Source organism: Mytilus californianus, unplaced genomic scaffold (assembly GCF_021869535.1).
Source record: "Mytilus californianus isolate M0D057914Y unplaced genomic scaffold, xbMytCali1.0.p SCAF_9, whole genome shotgun sequence".
NCBI classification, from domain to species: Eukaryota; Metazoa; Mollusca; class Bivalvia; order Mytilida; family Mytilidae; genus Mytilus; species Mytilus californianus.
The window spans coordinates 66926616-66946328 of record NW_026262745.1 but is presented as its reverse complement, the minus strand read 5'-3'; the positions used below and the strand labels follow the sequence as shown (position 1 = coordinate 66946328).

The 19713-nt window shown below is 30.9% G+C and overlaps 2 protein-coding genes across 2 annotated transcripts in view; both read left to right on the top strand.

The window, feature by feature from the left end:
- LOC127714687 (uncharacterized) overlaps positions 1-19713 on the top strand; it is a 231122-nt gene that overhangs the window by 78378 nt on the left and 133031 nt on the right. The window lies entirely within an intron of this gene.
- Positions 3129-18394, top strand: LOC127714693 (uncharacterized). The gene is made up of 7 exons (XM_052220762.1): positions 3129-3269; positions 8476-8659; positions 10455-10760; positions 11937-12059; positions 13190-13261; positions 16508-16554; positions 17045-18394. Exons 1-7 carry the CDS (start codon positions 3249-3251, stop codon positions 17069-17071), a joined length of 780 nt encoding a protein of 259 aa, XP_052076722.1. The 5' UTR covers positions 3129-3248; the 3' UTR covers positions 17072-18394.

The following is a 19713-nucleotide window of genomic DNA, read 5'->3' as shown; positions in this document are numbered from 1 at the left end:
CGTACGTAGTGTAATCTTTACATATATTTACATATATCATGAATATAGTACGTGTTTAGACGTCTCATGTGGAAAACTTGCTGTACTTTGTTGACATGTTATTATCTATGTATTAAGCGTAATATTTTGAACTTTATATTAATTTTGTTTAGAGGGAACATTTTGGTTTTTTTACTGTGTTTCCGTTTCCTAAATTTACAGAAACTCATGTACTTAAATTTTACTATTGGCTGAAAAGGATTTATATAATTTCCAAGGAAATAATCATAATATTGGTTTTGACTGAAAAATGTAATTGATAACTACTGATCTTTTACTGATTTTTGTTTTGTGATTTCACCTTTGACAATTTCTTTTTTTTAGATACGACTAAAAATAATTATTTATTTTATTTATTTCTTTAATTTTCTTTGAATATTCAGAGAGTGATACTCTTGTTTGAAAACCGCAGTTAATTTTAAGATATTTTTGTAATGATCAAACTGATATCACATGATGAGAAATAAATGATAAATAAAATTGAGAATAGACATGGGGGTTGTGTAAAAATAAAAAATACAACGACCAATAAGTAGAAAGTAATATCACATAAATACTGAACTCCAAGGAAAACTCAAAACGAAAAGTCCCTAATCAAATTGCAAAATTAAAAGCTCAAACACATCAAACGAATGGATAACAACTGTCATATTCCAGACATGGTAAAGGAATTGTCTTATGTAGAACATGGTGGATTAAACCTGATTTTATAGCTAGCTAAACCTCTCACTTGTATGACATTCGCATCAAATTCCTTTATATTGACAACAATGTGTGAACAAAATAAACAGTCATAACACAGTCTAAGACCACCAATGGGTCTTCAACACAGCGAGAAAATCCTTCATCAGGGACTTCAGCTAGCCCCTAAACTAAGTTGTGAACTAGCTTAAATAGTTAACACCATTAAAGTATAAAAATATAGTCTCTTTACAACTAATGGATTAGTCTGTTTCTTTATAGAACCCCAGTTATCTCCTAAGACACACAATTTCTATTGATGACATCATAAATCTCCGTTGTCACGGCAATAAAACGAGTTCGATCTAAACTTTGCAAGTTATCATTGACCTAGCGAATACCCAATTGAAATATCTATACGTCGGTACACAATGCAGTACAAGCCAACCTACATGACCAACTTAACGCCTTTTTTCGTTTCATTTATTCAGTGTGATCAAAGAAATATCTCCTCATGAGGGAAATATACAACAGGCTACAACCACAAAGGAGAAGAACATACTAAAAGCAAAATGTCAAATACATATAGTTTGTTAAAGCAAAATGTCTCTCTTTACGATTCAAATTGTCTATCCATTTTTTTTTTTTTTTTTTTTTTTTATTAGATTTTTCAAATCGTTGACCAGTTTTTTCTTTTGGTTTTGAGGATTTGTTTTTACTTTTTATTTGTGTTTATTTTCTTCCGTCAATATATGAAATTATATAATCCATATCGTCTTTCCAACTATAAGTCCATCCCTACTCTTTTCGTTATTACCATATGTTTTAAATTGTCTCTTTTTAGGATAAAGTGGGCCTTAATCTAGACTTTGTGAAAAAAACAGATATAAGACGGACGGTCGGACGGACAGTCGGACGGACAGACGGACGGACAGACGGACGGACGGACGGACAGACTGATCACTATAGGGCGTCCGCCATTCGGCGGGACCCTAATTATCCGTCCATAAATTATCCGTCCATAATAATCATACAATGAAATTCAATATTCATAAAATCACAGTGGCGGATCATGGGTTTCCAAAACGGGACAAAAGTGCCCACCGGAAATGACATGCTTAACCAGGAAGGGCGGCAGTAAAACTACCAATATATGTAGTAAGAACACTAATTCTCGGCTTTGATTAGTCTAAACCTCAATTTACATCCATCCTGAATACACCAATAAATATGGCTGGTTAATTATAAAAAAACAAACAAATAAGATTAATTTCAGTCATGATTTGTAATAATGGTTGTCGAAATAAATTTCTTTGTATTGATTTCTGTCTTTATATGTCACCAAATAATTTAATTTTGGGTTGCTCGTGCTTTTGTTCTATTTGTAATTTGGGAAAGTCCATTTATATGAGTTTCATTTCAACTACTTAATCAAGGTATTTTAATACTTAAGGGTAAATACAACTCATACATGGAAACATAATACATGTCCTTATAATTTATGTTCGGTGATTGACTGGGATGTTCTTGTAGACATATGTTCAGCTGGACTTCTTCTGGTCTGGCTGTAAAACACTTGCTAAAGAAAGATGAGCAGTTGGCTATGTGGACTATATATATACGCAGCCATGTCAGTAAATATTGGGACATATCATTCGATGAACCGTTTTTGGTGAGTACAACTCTCTGTGCACGTAAAGAACACTAACAAGAAAGCATCATAATTTAGCAGGCATTATGCAAGCCCAGGCTGAAACATGTATTCTCCTAACATAATTTACGTACTTTAAGTGGCTGCCATTCATCTCTTTTGACATACATTATATTTGTCCTCGTCTTGCGTATGCTTGAAATGTTTGTCATTTGATGAAAGGCCAATAACAATCATTCTTAAATTTCCAGCAATATACATTAAAATATAATATATATATTAAAACAATCAATGATTTCGAACCGTCTATATGTACACTGTTATAATAATTTGATGAATACACTTGTCAATTAAGAAAAATCATAAAAATCATAGTTTCTATACTCCCGTGCTTTTTACTTTGTACACATCATATTGTTCTTTTTTCTTTATTGGTCTATTTTTGTTTTCTATTTTCATCTGGTGATTAATTTGGACGGGAAAATATTCAAGTTATTTAAATACAATATGTCATTAGCCTTTGTTTATTACAAACTATATGAAATAGATGATTTAAAAGTAATGTATTTTAAGTAAACAGTGATGTTTTATTTTGTTGTTTACTAGTTCATGAACCTTTTTTTCAAACACGTTGTTGTGTGAGATTGCACTTTGAGTACTACACATGGAATTTACATACATTTTTACAATACGATGGAAGAGGGTCTTAAATGACCCCTGACACTATTTCTAATTTTAGTCATGATTTTTCCCTAATTTATTTCAGGCAGGAATTTTTAAATCAGTCTATTGTCTATATCATAGCTACAATGTTGTTTTCATTATTCGAGATATAATATGATGTGACGGGCGAAGGTAAATAATTAATTTGGAAAAGATGGAAACCTTCGTCTTCGGAGTAAGTATAATAAAAAAAAATAATTCAAACTAATATAAAAGATATTTGTTTGAATTGATCTTGACAACTTAAAAAATATATATATCCGTCATTTCATTGATTGTTCAAATTAATTGTGTTATCTCAACTGTTCTTTTAATTTAAAAATGATTGCAGTTTTCCTTTGAATATATGTATTACACACCTATGAGCTCAAGATTTTGACGTACGTTACAATGAGTAAAAATGTCTGTAAAAACAAATCTCTTTGAATAATGATAAGGCCGTCCAAAAAACACATGATATCAAACGATTTCAAAACTGATTTTTGTTACACCGAGACGTGTTTGATTAAATCCAACACAATGTGATTTAAGTGTTATCAAGGGTTAGTAAAATATTGAGGAAATTAAAAGTTCCTATAGTATTCCCCTAATATTCACCCCTCCCCCTTTCCACATCTTTCAAAACAAAATCAATTAATTAAAAGTAATTAATCAGCTAAACTTCATTTTTAAATTTGTTTTTAAATTCAATATTTTGATATTCCATTCGGAGTTTGATAGTGTTGTGGTACATGTTATGAATGATAACCAAAGATACCAATCGTAATTTCCTCCAGTTTTATTTTCTATTTTTCTCCTTGTTGGTGGAGTGGCGGAATTATGCGTTATCTGTTAATGTTAATTATCTTGCTAATATAAGGTCGTTTATATTTTCAATAAAGTGTTCAAAGTCTTTATTTGCGATAATTCATACACTTGTTTTGGTGCTGTTTTCCTTACAATCTTTTTTTACTTGCTCCATAATATATTTTATTTCTTTTTATATTATTTCAATTAGTAATGTCCTCCTTACTTAGGATATTTTCTTTAAAAATCTTTGCGTGAACAGATTAATTAGATGAGTTAACTTAGTATAAAAATATGCGTAATTGTTTTACATGTGTCATTTCGGGGCGTTTTATAACTGATTATGCGCTATGGGCTTTGTTCATTGTTGAAGACCGTATTGTGACCTATAGTTGTTAATTTCTGTGTCATTTATTCTCTTGTGGAGAGTTGTCTCATTAGCAATCAAATCACATCTTCTTATTTATATTTAGGTATTTTCATCATGATTTTAATCAATGAACAAGATTAACAATGAATTATGTAGTTATCCCATCACATTGATGTATGAGATTCACATGTTTAAACTTATATGTATGTTAGACGTGAAACTGATAAGAAAAATAGAGATTTTAAAGTCAATCTATTTTATCATTATGTTTACGAAGTTTTATTTAGTGTTTAGTCACTTTTCATGGATATATTAGTCACTATTATGACTTAACAGTTTAAATGATCGTTTTCGATATATACATTGATTTAATAATTGTTATTGTTAGTCAATGACATGAAAACAAAGTGTTTTGTTTTATTTTACATTGGTTTGAGGTAAAGGGGGAGGATTGAGATCTCACAAAACATGTTTAACCCCGCCGCTTTTTTGTGCCTGTCCCAAGTCAGGAGCCTCTGGCCTTTGTAAGTCTTGCATGTTTTTTTTCCCCATTTTTAGTTCATTTATATGTTTTGGAGTTTAGTGTGACATCGATTTTCACTGAACTAGTACATAATTTGTTTAGGGGCCAGATGAGGACCATCTCCGGGTTAGGGATTTTCTCGCTGCCATTGGTGGCCTTCGGCTGTTGTCTGCTCTTTGGTCGGGTTGTTGTCTCATTGACATATTTCACATTTCCATTCTCAATTTAAAAGTGTTGGAATAACGTATGAAGTCTCCAATCTACTTTGCGTCATCCTTCAATAAGAAGATAAAAATAGAAATTATGTTCATGAATTAAAGATATATTAAGAAAAAGTTAAGGTTAAAATTGGTATAAGTTTAAAAAACACTGACTTAAACACTAGTATTTGGTTTATACTATGTATCAGATTAATCTTCTTACATCTGAGATGAAAACTCCTGTTTACATAGATGAAAAAATAAATATGTTATTCGTTTCTCTAGTTCTAAAAAGAGCAACTTGTTTTGATAAAATAGGAAAAGTGTCATTATCTCAAATTTTGCAGATGTTGTAACATTTAAAATGATTTAGAAGAGATTTTATAGTTATGAATTGGAAATAAAACTTTTGGTCAATCTTTTCTCTTTACGATCAAAATAATGCCTGATCACTGCTTTTGTATGGCAATATGAATCGCTGTAAAAGCTTGTCTTTTGTTGGCGTAATTGCAAAGATCTGAATTGTTTGTTGATAATGATGCATGTACTAGTTCTATGTACTAGTTCTTTGGTCAAGTTGTTGTCTCTTTGACACATTTTCCATTTCCATTCTCAATTGTTTTACATGCATATCTTAGAGTTTATAAAAATGATATAGACTGGCGCTAAACTACTTACGTTTTCACAATCTACAATCTGTTTGCACCAAAGTAACCAAGTTACTCTTAAAGGGATAAGACCCTTATACGACTTTTAGCTTATGCCGATGTGTTTTCCTATTTAATCAAAAACTATATTAGAATGGTCCAAACAGTTTTTAGCAAAATAATAAGCTACACATTTATGCAAGATCACAAATATTTGTATATGGCAGAGAACTCCCTAACGCATTATTGACCGTACAGACGACGTTTGACTAATTTCCTCGGTTTTATTATATACATAAAATTGAGAATGGAAATGGGGAATGTGTCAAAGAGACAACAACCCGACCATAGAACAGACAACAGCAGAAGGTCACCAACAGGTCTTCAATGCAGCGAGAAATTCCCGCACCCGGAGGCGTCCTTCAGCTGGCCCCTAAACAAATATATATACTAGTTCAGTGATAATGAACGCCATACTAAACTCCAAATTGTACACAAGAAACTAAAATTAAAAATAATACAAGACTTACAAAGGCTAGAGGCTCCTGACTTGGGACAGGCGCAACAATGCGGCGGGGTAAAACATGTTTATGAGATCTCAACCCTCCCCCTATACCTCTAGCCAATGTAGAAAAGTAAACGCATAACAATACGCATATTAAAATTCAGTTCAAGAGAAGTCCGAGTCTGATGTCAGAAGATGTAACCAAAGAAAATAAACAAAATAACAATAATACATAAATAACAACAGACTACTAGCAGTTAACTGACATGCCAGCTCCAGACTTCAATTAAACTGATTGAACGATTATGTCTTCATCATATGAATATCAGGCACAATCCTTCCCGTTAGGGGTTTAGTATCATACCATCATAACATATATGAGAAGAACATAACCCGTGTCATGCCAACAACTGGTTTTTAAATAAATGTGTTAAGTGCCGATGCAAAGACCCTATAAGTGAATCAATATTAACGCCAAAATATGCAATCTTTAATGACCTGACAACAGTATCGTAACTATATCCCTTCTTAATAAGTCTATTTAAAGGTTTTGTTAGCTTCAGAGGTGAATACTGACATTTTTGTGCTTTATAAAGAATATTTCCATAAAAAATTGGATGTGAAATACCTGAACGTATAAGAAGTCTGCATGTTGAGCTATATTTACGAATGGTGTCCTTATACCGATGATAAAATTTAGTAAATGTTTTGACTAGTTTGTGATATCGAAAACCCTGGTGTAATAATTTTTCAGTAATACATAAATTTCTTTCGTTAAAATCTAAAACATTGTTACATACACGAGCGAATCGTACAAGTTGAGATATATAAACACCGTAAGATGGTGACAAGGGAACGTCACCATCTAAAAATGGATAATTAACGATAGGAAATGAAAAATCATCTCTTTTATCATATATTTTAGTATTAAGCTTTCCGTTAATGATATAGATATCAAGAGCGAGGAAAGGGCAGTGGTAATTGTTAGTAATAGCTTTATTTAAAGTAAGTTCAACAGGATAAATTTCTTTAGTATACATACTGAAGTCGTCATGTATATATTAAAAATGTATATATTTAAGATGTATATATTAAAAATTTTACACGTTGATTCAGTTTCCGTCGCTTCAATTCTAAACATTGACCTCGAACAACAACTGTCAGTACAAAAATCGAAGACCTTCGATTTCAATTTTGAAATTGAAAATTTCCTCACCTTAGTAGCAATATATCAACATCACTTACATATGGAGTATAACATTCGCAACTCATAAGATATTCAAGAGCTTACAGCTGTAACTCTCACTTTTTAAAACGTCAACGGTGTCTAAACAAAACATTAATCAGACAGGGTTTTACCAATGAACGTCTCGTCCTTTTTTTCCAAATACATATCAGAAAGTAGCAAGACATGATAGGTATATATTTAGTGGCTAATGCTCAACAACTACCTAATGGCCAAAAGTTATAGATCTTGTGTGCTAAAATTATGTGTCACTTTATTTGCTTTACAGTTTCCCTTAGTTTGTCTTCGTGGTTTTTTGGTTTCTTTTGAGGTAAATCGACATTTCGGGGTTTTACAATGAGGACGTGATTGATGCAGCTGGGTCCTGAAGAGCGATTTGCATGCGAGAACTACAAAAAATGGTTTTATCAGCGCCCTTGTCAATATACAATAAACTACAATTATGTTGCCATATGTGTCAAATTTACTTATACTACGACACCTTTTTTGTTTGCGTCTTTTTTGTATGTTTGTCTGATTTTATCAGCCATTTGCGATGTATGTTTACACAATTGTGGCTACTATATCCCAATTATTGAAACATTTTCTTAATATATCTGTTTAAATTGCTTACCAATTTGTATTTAATACCGTTTAAATAGATAAAAAAAAACAGGTTTACTCACTGTTTTCAAAAGTAAATGCCTCTCCCAAGTCATCTATATGACAGGAATTTTCACTCGTTCTGATAACATTTGATTTTGTCAGTTTGTATGGATATATGTATCCCCTTTTTGAATTTACCTTTGAGTTCCGGTATTTCTTAGTTATTTTAATCGGCTAATGTTTGTCATATTTGTTTGTGTTACATATTTTAACAAAACTCAGGTCTTTCTCGTTTGTACTTTGTTTACATCCGATAATAATTTACTACCAAACTATTCGTTATTGGTTTTGCTTATATGTTGACCTTTAGTTTTTGAATACACGACGTTTGTTGAAAAAAAGTCTCAACATTTTCGTTGGTTCATATTAAAGTAAATCTTGTCGAAAGTAAGTAACATACATCAATTATGCTGACGATCAAAACCACAAAAAATAACTAGAATACATGTTTCATTTCAGATGTCAATAAGTTTACTGTTTTCACATTGTTCTAGTTTTGAATTTCTTTGTCCTAAAGACGTTTCTCAGATGACATTAAGAGCGGAGATCTGTAAAAACTCATCAAAGTATATGTGTTTCTATGATATGAATAAACAAACGTATACAGAATTTTGCAACAAAACAGACGAAATTCAACAAGAAGGTACGTGTAACTTTAACGTAATGCTTTGAAAATATTTAATGTAAATGAAAACAATTAAAATACATACTATACATTTGAAATTCTCTTTTCAAAAGGAGAAGCTATATTTGTTTTTGTATGTTGGTTAATGTAGAGGAGCGTTCGTTTGTGTCAGGATCTATAGACTTCCCCTTGATTAATGTACTCAAACGTTAATGTTTTTGTTATTAAGTAAGAATGTGCTTCTTAACTCAACAGTTTACTGACAAAATGTTAGAATGTAAGTTATGTAACTAAATTTCTTTTCATGGTTTGAGTGTTATCCTTTTTTCTTAAACTTGCGTACACTAACTTTTGGAACAGGGAGCGGATAATATAAGCTTTTGTCTTAGAGATCATGATTTGTTTATTATTTGTTGATATTGGCTATGAATTAAAATTCGGTACCATGTGAGTCGAGCTATTTCAGACATATTCTAGCTCACTTTGCGCCAATGACCATTGTGACCTATTGGCATCACTTGGTATCAATCGTCGGTAGACATTCATCGTCATGATCATCGTTCGTTTACTTTTACAAAAATACTACTGTACAGAATTTAACCATACTTGGCCGAAATAATCAATGGGTTTTGAGTTTAAAAAAAATTGTCCGACAACCCACCGTACCATATAATATAGTCGACGTGGCATTGAATAAATTATGATAATAAAATGCAAGTTTTGTCTATTATTTTGAAAACTGATTTAAAGAATACAACTAATGTTACAGATTGCAATCGGAATACATTGCAATAACGATCAATACATCATGAACTGCAAATAAACCAACAAGGCAAAAATCGTCAGTCGATTATAATTTGGACAAATTGCTATTTAAAACAATATCTTTCAAATTTGTGTGTTTTGCCTATTATCTTTAAAAAGACTTTAGAAAGCAAAAATACCAACAAGACAACCTCTATTTGTATGTCATCAAAGATGAAATTGTCAGTTGTCTCATTATAGGTCAGTAATTGCAGTTACATGACGAGTTTCACCTGTTTTTGTGTTTTGAACAAAAAGCCAAAGAAAATAGACAGAAATTGTAAATAGAAACAAATGTAATAGTAATACAAGGCTTACAAAATGTTTTATTCTGTCCGCCTACAGTGTCCATTGATGAAAATACAGAAAGGCATAGCGGAGAGACACAGGATCTTTAGAGCTTTTTGGGTTCTTTGCTATGCTTTGAAATCACTGTCCAGTTTAATGGCGAGTGCGAAGTGTCCAGACACTGGTTGTTGTTTGTCAAAGCAGCTTGTCGTTTTTTGTTTTGTCATATATCAGGCCGTTTTGTTTTTATTTGTTTGGCTTGTTTCATATTTTTTTTTTTATCATTTCGAAGCTTTTTATATCTGAGTGTATGTATTGCTTATTATCGTTGTTTAAGTCCGCACTATTTCCTGCAGTTTTCCTTTAAATTCGTACTCTTTTGATTAGTTGTGTCATTGGCAGCATCTCCATATTTGATATTTTACATTTAAAACATTAAACCTAACTTTCCATATAGTATTTTTTCTGTATTTGATAAATATTGTACATGTGCATTAAGATTTCAGATAATATATTTAAAACACAGTATCGTTTGCATAATTACATACATTCGATAAAAAAGTGTTAATGTATTTTTAAGATTGTTATCTCGATAACATATTTGTTTTTCTATGGAAATATAATACATGACCGTATACTAACTGTTGATTCCTACACTAAAATATGTTTTATTTGTTATTGTATCGTCTTTATATATACATAACAGTTAATAATTTTTAAGGTTTAAAGACTGTTGTAAGAGGAAGTTTCGATGGTGTACCGTGTGATAAGAACCATTACCAGCCGTTCAAATACAGTTCTGTTAATGGAGACTCGTGTGTTTTTCTCAAATCTGTTTGCAACGAAGAAGGTCAGATTGAAAGCACTGACAGATGGCCGACGACATCAGATATAACTTGTCGTTGTGATTACAGATTTGGTTATAGTTTCGTATCACAGCCAAATAAACCATGTGTATGTGTGCCTTATGAAGAAGATTGTTCTTGTTATTATAACGATTGTGGTAAAGATCAAGTACTTACACCAGGTAAAGATAAATCAGACTTTTTTTTTCATTTATATACGAATCAAACAATTATGGTGTTCTGAAACTGTGGCGGTTAAATTATCTGTATGTATAATGAGCACATGTTTTTAGATTTGAAGCAATTGGTGGAAAGTACTGCCAATTATATTTAATGTGTACAGGCTAATAACAATGCCTGTACCCGAATGCTACATATCTAGCAATGTTGTACACAGGTCGGGATCGTCCTGACCCATAAATATACATGATTAAATTAAAAAATAAAGATCAAGTAACAGCAGTCAAAATTTTTTAATACACTAATTATAAAATTAATATAAATATAAGACATACAATGTAGCTTGTTTTCTAAAAATAGATAATAAAGATTATTTATTGATAATGATACGTAAAATATCAACATTGCAGTATTTTAGATATCACTAAACATGTTAAAAGACATTTGACTGATCAGTTTTAGTTATTGTCATATGGACCCACCTATGACCTACGGCTTTAAAATCTAGTTAATTAGATTGAAATAGAAATGAAATAGAATTTCTAGAGATTTTAGAATAAGAAATTATTATGATTATGGTCAATACGTTAAATTGCATTACATGTAGTTACATCTTTTTTTTATTATCATTTTTCTGACGAAAATTCAGCGAGTAATAACTGAAAATATTCACAAGAAAATTGTTATTGTATACATACTTTTTTGCTAAATACGTTGTTCTAAATGCCATAGGTTTCTTTGTCAGTTTTATGTTGCTAGTCATGGTAAAAACGTAAAGGGCAATATGATTGTTTAATTAATGTAAATGATTGATGCAAAATTTGTTAATCGATTTTAAGTTACTAATCGAAAAGAAATTAACTAACGCCTTATTAAAAACAAATGTGTCAAATGTATATTGTGTCATATATTGATACAATGTTTTGTTAATACTAAATTACATTGATTTAATTCATTTGTTTTTCGAATACATTTTCTTTCATGCTAGTAAATCATGGGAACCATTTTAGTTGAGCCGGAGTGCATTACAGAAATCGACGCATTGCACAAATTATTGACATACTAAAGATTATGCACATGACAGTCAAGCTTACATTTTTTTTTATTGTGCACAAATGAACGAATTTTATTATGAAAATGTGTATCAATAATATTATTGTAGTTTTTTGTTGTTTTAGATTATGTTTGCATGCATCCAGATAACATTACAGCACACTTTAACATGTTCGAGTGTCCATTGATAAATGAATCGAAGTCAACTAAAACCAAAAAGAATTACGTTATCAATAAATCTGACGAAGGTAAGATTTCAATATTTCTAATATTCAAATGTGAAAGGTTTAGACCGACACATTTGGAGGAATTACATGTCCAGGTTCAAATAGGCAAACCTGGAAGTAAAGGTACACAAAAGGCTATAACACATTAACAACGAACAGTTGATAGAGCTTACCATATCTTTATTTATAGATTCACCTGTTCTTGTTGTGCATATTCACATTGAAAGTCCTCTTCAATCGCAACGGATATTTAAACCAAAATAAAACTAATAAGGTTCAATCAGTTTCCAATGGCATGCATTTGAACAATTTTTCCTTTGCTGTTTCCCCTTTTGTTTGTTCTTAAGGAAACAATTTCATGTTAACGCTTGACCCGAGAACACAGCTATTTCGAAGTGCATTTCTATTAGACAATAAATTCAAAATAGAAAAATCTGCTCTAAAAGATTTTTATAGTGTAGTGTACTACTATTGGGACAAATAATATCAAAATGATAGAACAATCTTCCAGGTCTAACTCAAAATATTGCCAATTCTATATTAAGGGAGTCTTAAATTCATTTTGACAGTTTCAGACATACTTATTTTTTGACATATGGCAGACGGAAACTTCATAACATATGGTATCTGCATAAATGATATGAGGCATCAAGGTCTTCTACCTTCTGAAATATAAAGCTTTAATCATAGTTTACGCCACAAGATAGTAGTACCTCTGTTTTATATACTGTGACTTTTTTTTTACTGCGACAAAAGTCGCAGGCAAGAAAAGAAATCCTCATTGACAAAGAATTAAATAAAATTGAGAATGCAAAAACTTAACATAAAGATTCAGCACCCACATGTTTTAACATGTTATTTCGTCCCCCTGCTTATTATTTCATGCAAAATACATTGTCAATAAAGTTTTATGAAAGAAAAAGTAAATATTTCATGTTTGTGAAAACTAATATAATGTGAATTATATTCCTATCTTATAACCCTACAAAAAACGTTCAAAAAGAAAGCGGAAAGGAAACAGGACCTTGCCTCGAACAAAGCTGTTTTTTTTTTTTTTTTTTTTTGTAAAGTTGTGTTATTTCTCTATACATATTCTAGTGATTTTGTACTCTTACATTATGGTGTCTGTACATATAACTGTATTTCTTTAGATATATGTCAACGACAGAAAGAACAGAATGCATTGATCATAGTATTGATGTTTGTAGTTGGAATCCTATTTGGTATGTATTTCAATAAGGCACTTTAATATGACCATTTCAGGTATAAGTTTTACGTCACAAAGTAAAAAACGGGGAAAACCAAAACACATGTACAGGTCAACTATATATAGCTGATAGTAATCAATACATTTTCAATCAATTGTATACAAGTGGTTATTTATTATAGCAAATACGAATCCCCATGTCGTGAAGGCATGTGAATATATTAAGTACAGACTATCACGAATCTATCGTTTAGGTTAATTCAATTTTACCTCATTTCAAAAATATTAAGATATCAAAACAAAACAACCAATAACGAGATTTTGAAGATGTGGATAAGCAAATGTGGCATATAGTTAGATATCAACCCCAATCAATTGTTAGATTAATTGGAATGGCAATATATGAAAGATGTTGAATGATACCAAGGCTGTCGCGTTTTTCTATTGTCCTACGTTGTATACAATTGTTTTATCCAACAATTTAGTTGTGGGGCTTTAATACTTTGTTTTTAAATTACCAACCGTAGACATTGCTTTTTCAAAATATAAAAATCGATTTCCTCAAACACTGACCACGAAGATGACCCGAAATGAATTTACATTCTCCATCTTAGAAGGGAGTTCTCAGAAAATTTTATTTGTACATCATAAAAACATAGAGGTATATATAAAGTGTACTTGAATGCCTCCTTTTTCTGCTGTTTTTTTAGGCATACTCTGTCTTTCGGTAGGTCTCATACGATAGATATTTTAATTCTAATCGGCAAGAAAATATAAGACATATAGATTTGACAAAATGTATATTTAACTAATCAACTGTTACGGGATATTTATTAAGTATTTATTGTTTGTTTGTGTAGATTGGGTGTTCTCTCATCGACATATACTCGCATTAATCTGTTTGTCTGTGATAACAAGATAATTGCATTTGACTAACTGATGCTTCATTTGTTAAACCGTATTTGTTTATTTCGTAAAATCTCCAATGGACTAGGCATCTTTTTTATATTTAAGATATTATCACGTGTACACTGAAACACGCAGCATGCTAAACGTTAAATGGGTCATCTGTTTTATAGTAAGTGTTTCAGTAATTGGCATACACTATGTACTGGCTTCCGAAGCTGCATAAAACACCTTACAAATATAGATTACTTTGTCTTCAAGCCATTAATAAACTAAAGTGTCTATTCTACTTACTAGTTCACTTGGTACAATCAAAAACCTGGTAATAAACTGCTTAAATGAGGCCAATGAAAATAGGGGAATTAAACTTTTTGAGTGTCAAAAATTCGTTGGAAGTACTTGATAAATTGCATGCTGACATATCATGAAGACACAATATTTCAATCAGTATAGATGATGTCTGTAACTGGTTTGTCAGTAACTGCTAGTAGTCGCTTGTTAATTTATTTATCATTGTCATTTTGCTTAATTTCTTTTGTTACATGTATTGACAGTTGACTCGGCCTTTTTTTTAAATTGAGTTTCACTGTGCGTATGCTGTGTGTTTATTTATTCTACATTGGCTAGAGGTACATGTATAGGGGAGAGGGTGGAGATCTCACAAAACATGTTTGAACCTACCGCATCCTTTCGCCTTAAGCCTAGTATGTAGTCTTGTATGTTTTGTTTTTTTTTTACTTTTAGTTCATTTATATGTTTTTGTGTTTAGTATATTTTCATTGAACTAGTACATATTTATGAGCCACATGCAATTGGACCTGCTTTGATACTATAACTGCCCTTGAATTTTTACTACGTAAATTTTTTGTTCGCTATGAATATTGCTTCGTCAAGTTATCGGAATTCCAATGCAGAATAACTGTGCACCACTTATTGAGACCTTGTTCTGTTTTGTTATGAGTTATAATTTATGACCAAAATTAACAAAGACCCATCAAAACAATATATGATACAAAAATGTAAAAAACACTTCTAGATATTTGGATGATATATTTGCTCTCAGTAATGACGACTTCAGTATGTACACTTAAGACAGTTATCCTGCTGAACTGACTTTAAATAAAACTAATACTAACAATGAACACCGCCTGTCCTTGATCTTGATATCTATATCTTTAAAGGGAAGCTTAATACCACAATTCATGAAAAAAAGAGATGATTTCGAATTTTCTACTATAAATGTTCCATTTTTAGATGGTGTTGTTCCCTTGTCACCATCTTATGGTGTTTATATATCTCAACTTGTTCGATTTGCTCGTGTATGAAACAACGTATTAGATTTTAACGCAGAAACAAACGTCTGTATTACTGAAAGCTTAGTACACCAGAGTTTTTGATATCACAAACTAGTTAAAACATCGATTAAATTGTATCATCGGTACAATGACTTCATTTGGAAATATAAATCAATATGCAGACATTTTATCCTTCATGGCTTACATGTAAATGAACATTCATTGAACAACAAATCGGAGGACTTACCTTGTTTGTATTGTATTCCTAAACTTCACAATTATTGTAAAAACAACGGTACATTGCCGGCTCATCTGCATGTTCGACTAATAAAGTTTCCATGAGATTGCCAAAATTTTGTCCTCAGTGAAAGAGGGTCTTCAGAATACTACGCAACTGTTTACTCGCGTAGTGGTATTAATCATATGTGGATTCTTAAAAAACTTTAAGAACTTCTGAATAATTTTAAATCTCGATCTTGGCCTTTGTTAGTCTTGTATGTTTTTATATTTTCACTACGAACTTGAGAAATATATGGTATGAAAATGTCGTAATGCAAATAACATGTTATTTGTATAAGATATGTAATAATGATTGATCTTTAGAATGTGTAAGAATTCACATCTGATTGGAATCACTGATTGAACATACCTGATCACAATATCCCTGAAAGCCATCTCCTATTGAAGAACAAAGAGTGGTAAAAATTGTATATGCTGTTCTTTATTAATATGGGATATATTCATTGTCCCATTTTATGTTATTACCATAACCTAACTAAGAACAATGAACAGAAGAGTCAGACCGTCACAGTTGTTTCCAACTGAGACAACTATACATCAAAACGCAAGGATTGATGTTATATATATAGAGAGCATATTTTGTGATATTTTCGCTAAAAGTCGTCTATGAGGCTTCATATTTGTGATCCCATTAACTTGAATATATATCTTGAATATAAATTAATTAGCAGACACAACTAACAAGTGTTTCACTTCTTTAAGTCGGTCAGTATGTATCTATGCTTTACTGCAATTGATTATAATTTTAATTTCTTCTTCAGATAAAAAAAGGATAACAAATGGCGGAAGTCAGAAAAATGAGGAAATGGTCAGTATAAATAGTATGTCATTCTATTCAATTACTCGTTAATTTTTAATTATTTGTCAAAAATGTATTAGGGTTATGTTTTGAATGGGTACTGTTAAAGAGAGGCAAATTATACCGACAATCGACATTCAAAAGATCGTTCCATCAGCTCAGTAGTCAATACCACGGTACTGATATGACCTAGAACAAACCTTTCTTATTTTTCCGTTTATGAATTTATAAATTTAAACTAATTGACAAGTGTTTGAGGTCCTTTTGGTTGTAGAACTCTTCAATATTTTCGGTTTTTATACATCCTAACCTTTCCTTTTTGGGTGTTCCTGATTAAAGTAAATCCAAAAAAGTGGTTTAAACGCATGAAATTTAAAATGCGATGTTTCATTTTGTTTTTAACATTTAAAGTATAGCTATCATTTTCCTTCGTGTTATATGAGTGCTCTTTTTGATTTACTATCAGCAAAAAGAATAACTTGTTTATCTTTTTTTTTAGTTTAAATGTATGTGTGCAGTTACCTAATCATGTGCTGTGTAAATAACCAATTGTTCAAGTACTGTTGTAAATGGACGTTGAATATGCCGCCAAGTAAAACTGACTTAAAACGGACGAAATAAAATATGTTTTGGCTAAACCGCTTTTGTGGCCGCTATGTACTCGTTAAACACCTTATAGGAAACGTAAACAATTGTATTTTGCCTGTGAAGTAATAAACAATTGTGTTGTTTCTTTTTGTTTTTTGTTTTTTTATAGTTTATTGATATATTTTAGTACTCAAACATGTATTGTTTAAATGTGAAATTTAATAATTAATAAACAATACGCTGTATCATGTTCTCAAATAGTTGGCATAACAAATGTATTCTTTTTTATCTATAAACACCTTTGATTTATTGAGATATGTTATTATTTTTTTATATATGTAAATGTTAGTCATACATGTACCTGTATTGTGTTTATTACTACAATTATTTCAAAAATAAGTTATGGTTTGCTACACATTCAAGACTGAAAAAATAGTTTAGAAAAAATTAATAAAATGTCTCTCTTTGAAAGCTGTTTTATTATGAGTCAGTCAAAATCAGTAAAAACTTTCTTATTCATTTAATTGACAAAGTTAACAACTAGTACAATTAAGTTGTTGATTTTTTTGCTTTCAATCATCTAGCTCTCGACAATTGTAAATGTACTTTCACAAAATCTAATATATACTGCAATAAATCTCCTTTTTTTAAATCAGTTATTTCAGTTTTATAAAAGAAACTATTTTCAGGCATGAACGATGAAAGAGACGATTATGTATGTTATTGTTATTATTTCCTTTTCGGATTGTGATGATTCTTTACGGTTTTTAAATAAACTAATTAGTTTAATAGTTCCTGCAGAAATATATTATCACAAAAGTAATAGCATAATGTTATAGAGTCGTGAACTCAGATACAATTCTTTTAAACTAATTGATTCAATGTATAATCTTAGAGGTTATCAATAAAAGATTGTAGTTTGGTTTTTAATAATAAATATTCGTCGTCACTTACATTGGTTTGGTAACGGATATATTAAATCATAACTCTATGTGCATTCCTCAGCAGCTAAGAACACGAATGGGTCGACTACCTCTCATAAGTTATATTTTGCATTGCATAGACTTGGTTATACTAAGAGAATTAAGATAAGACATTATACATTATGTGCGTCCGATGATCTTTCTAAATTAACCATCACCAGGAACGCATATTTCGGCGTATTTTTTAGAATTGATACTGGTATTCTAGTTGTACTATAACGTTACTTGTCAATAAAAAGTGTTTTCTGTTTTGAATAATAAAACATTAAAAAGTTGGAGTTATCTCTTTAATGAATTTATTGGAACTTATCCAAAAATAAACAAGTATAAACATGCTGTTTCGAACTACACAATTCAAGTTTGTATGCAACCTTTACGTTGCGATTACAGATTTTTAAACAATTATAATATGTGTTGATCTTCCTTGATTGTGCCCGCCGTGTATATCCTTTTGTGAGTTATTTCCTTTGCTTATTTCTCTCCTATAATATATCAATGTAGACGAAGCCAATACCATAATAAGTGCCAGTGATCCAGTGCACACAGTATACAGAAAAACATTGTTCACTTTGTCTGAAACAAAGACATAAACCAGAAATGAAGTTTTACAAGAACTATAATTGGATGTTTTGGTGTCATTCATTTTTTTGAAATATGACAAGTAGAAAAAATAGTACTCATGAACTGACGTTGTATGAAGTTGTGAATCATTAACTTATTCGCTTAGCAAGGAACTTGTTAGAAAATTTTGGTCAGTTATGGTAACAACATTTCTCTCTTTGGAATTACTCGTATAACGCATAATCGTGTCAGTATAAAACGAGAACATCATCACGTTATAAAAAGGGTTGATATAATTTTGCTGTGGTATTTAAGTGTGGTAGATTGTTACATTCAATGATGCTTAGAACACAGAGGAATAAGATAGGCAATTATCCTGGAAATAATAAAGATCTGACAAATTGAATATCAATACGAGATTTTCAGAGAACAGTCCATGTAAAATAGTGTTTCAACACCGCATGAAAACAAAACAGTTTTAATATTCAATGTAAGCGTCAGTCAAACAATAATCTCAGTACTTTAAAAATAGGTCAACAGAGGCCAATTGTTTGTATGAATAAACACGGCGTTTAAATGGTTCAAGGGTCACTATAGAATAAGCATCAAGTTCTGAAAGGGCAATTGTTTAGGTTTGCCCTTTACAACTTTTAAAATTGGGTAATGGACTTCAGTATTCCGTAGATTATGAAATTAAAAAAAAACATCTAAAGTATAACAATATCTTTTTTTCTTATTTTGACTATCATGCATTCAATATGAGAAATTGGACTGATACATGAAGACTTTGATTTAAAGTCACTCTGAATCAAAAACTAAGTCCAGATAGTATATGAACAAATATTCATTCCTGAATGCTATATTCTGTTTAATGACGGTCAAAACTATCTCAATTTTTTATCTAATCCGTTGTCTGCTAGTAAATTTGAAATCAAACGAATAAATATAATGCAAGTCTTTTCATTTATTTTGAGTCATTCATGTGGTATGAATAACTGCATTTTCTTAAGGAGTGTTTGGATTTCAGATAAGTCCA

What these genes read in the sequence shown, in the direction of transcription:
- LOC127714693 (XM_052220762.1), top strand. Translation starts at nt 3,249, where the DNA reads ATGGAAACCTTCGTCTTCGGA. An exon ending in AGACGAAATTCAACAAGAAG is followed by an intron (nt 8,660 to 10,454) that starts GTACGTGTAACT and finishes ATAATTTTTAAG; the next exon opens with GTTTAAAGACTGTTGTAAGA. An exon ending in AGATCAAGTACTTACACCAG is followed by an intron (nt 10,761 to 11,936) that starts GTAAAGATAAAT and finishes TTGTTGTTTTAG; the next exon opens with ATTATGTTTGCATGCATCCA.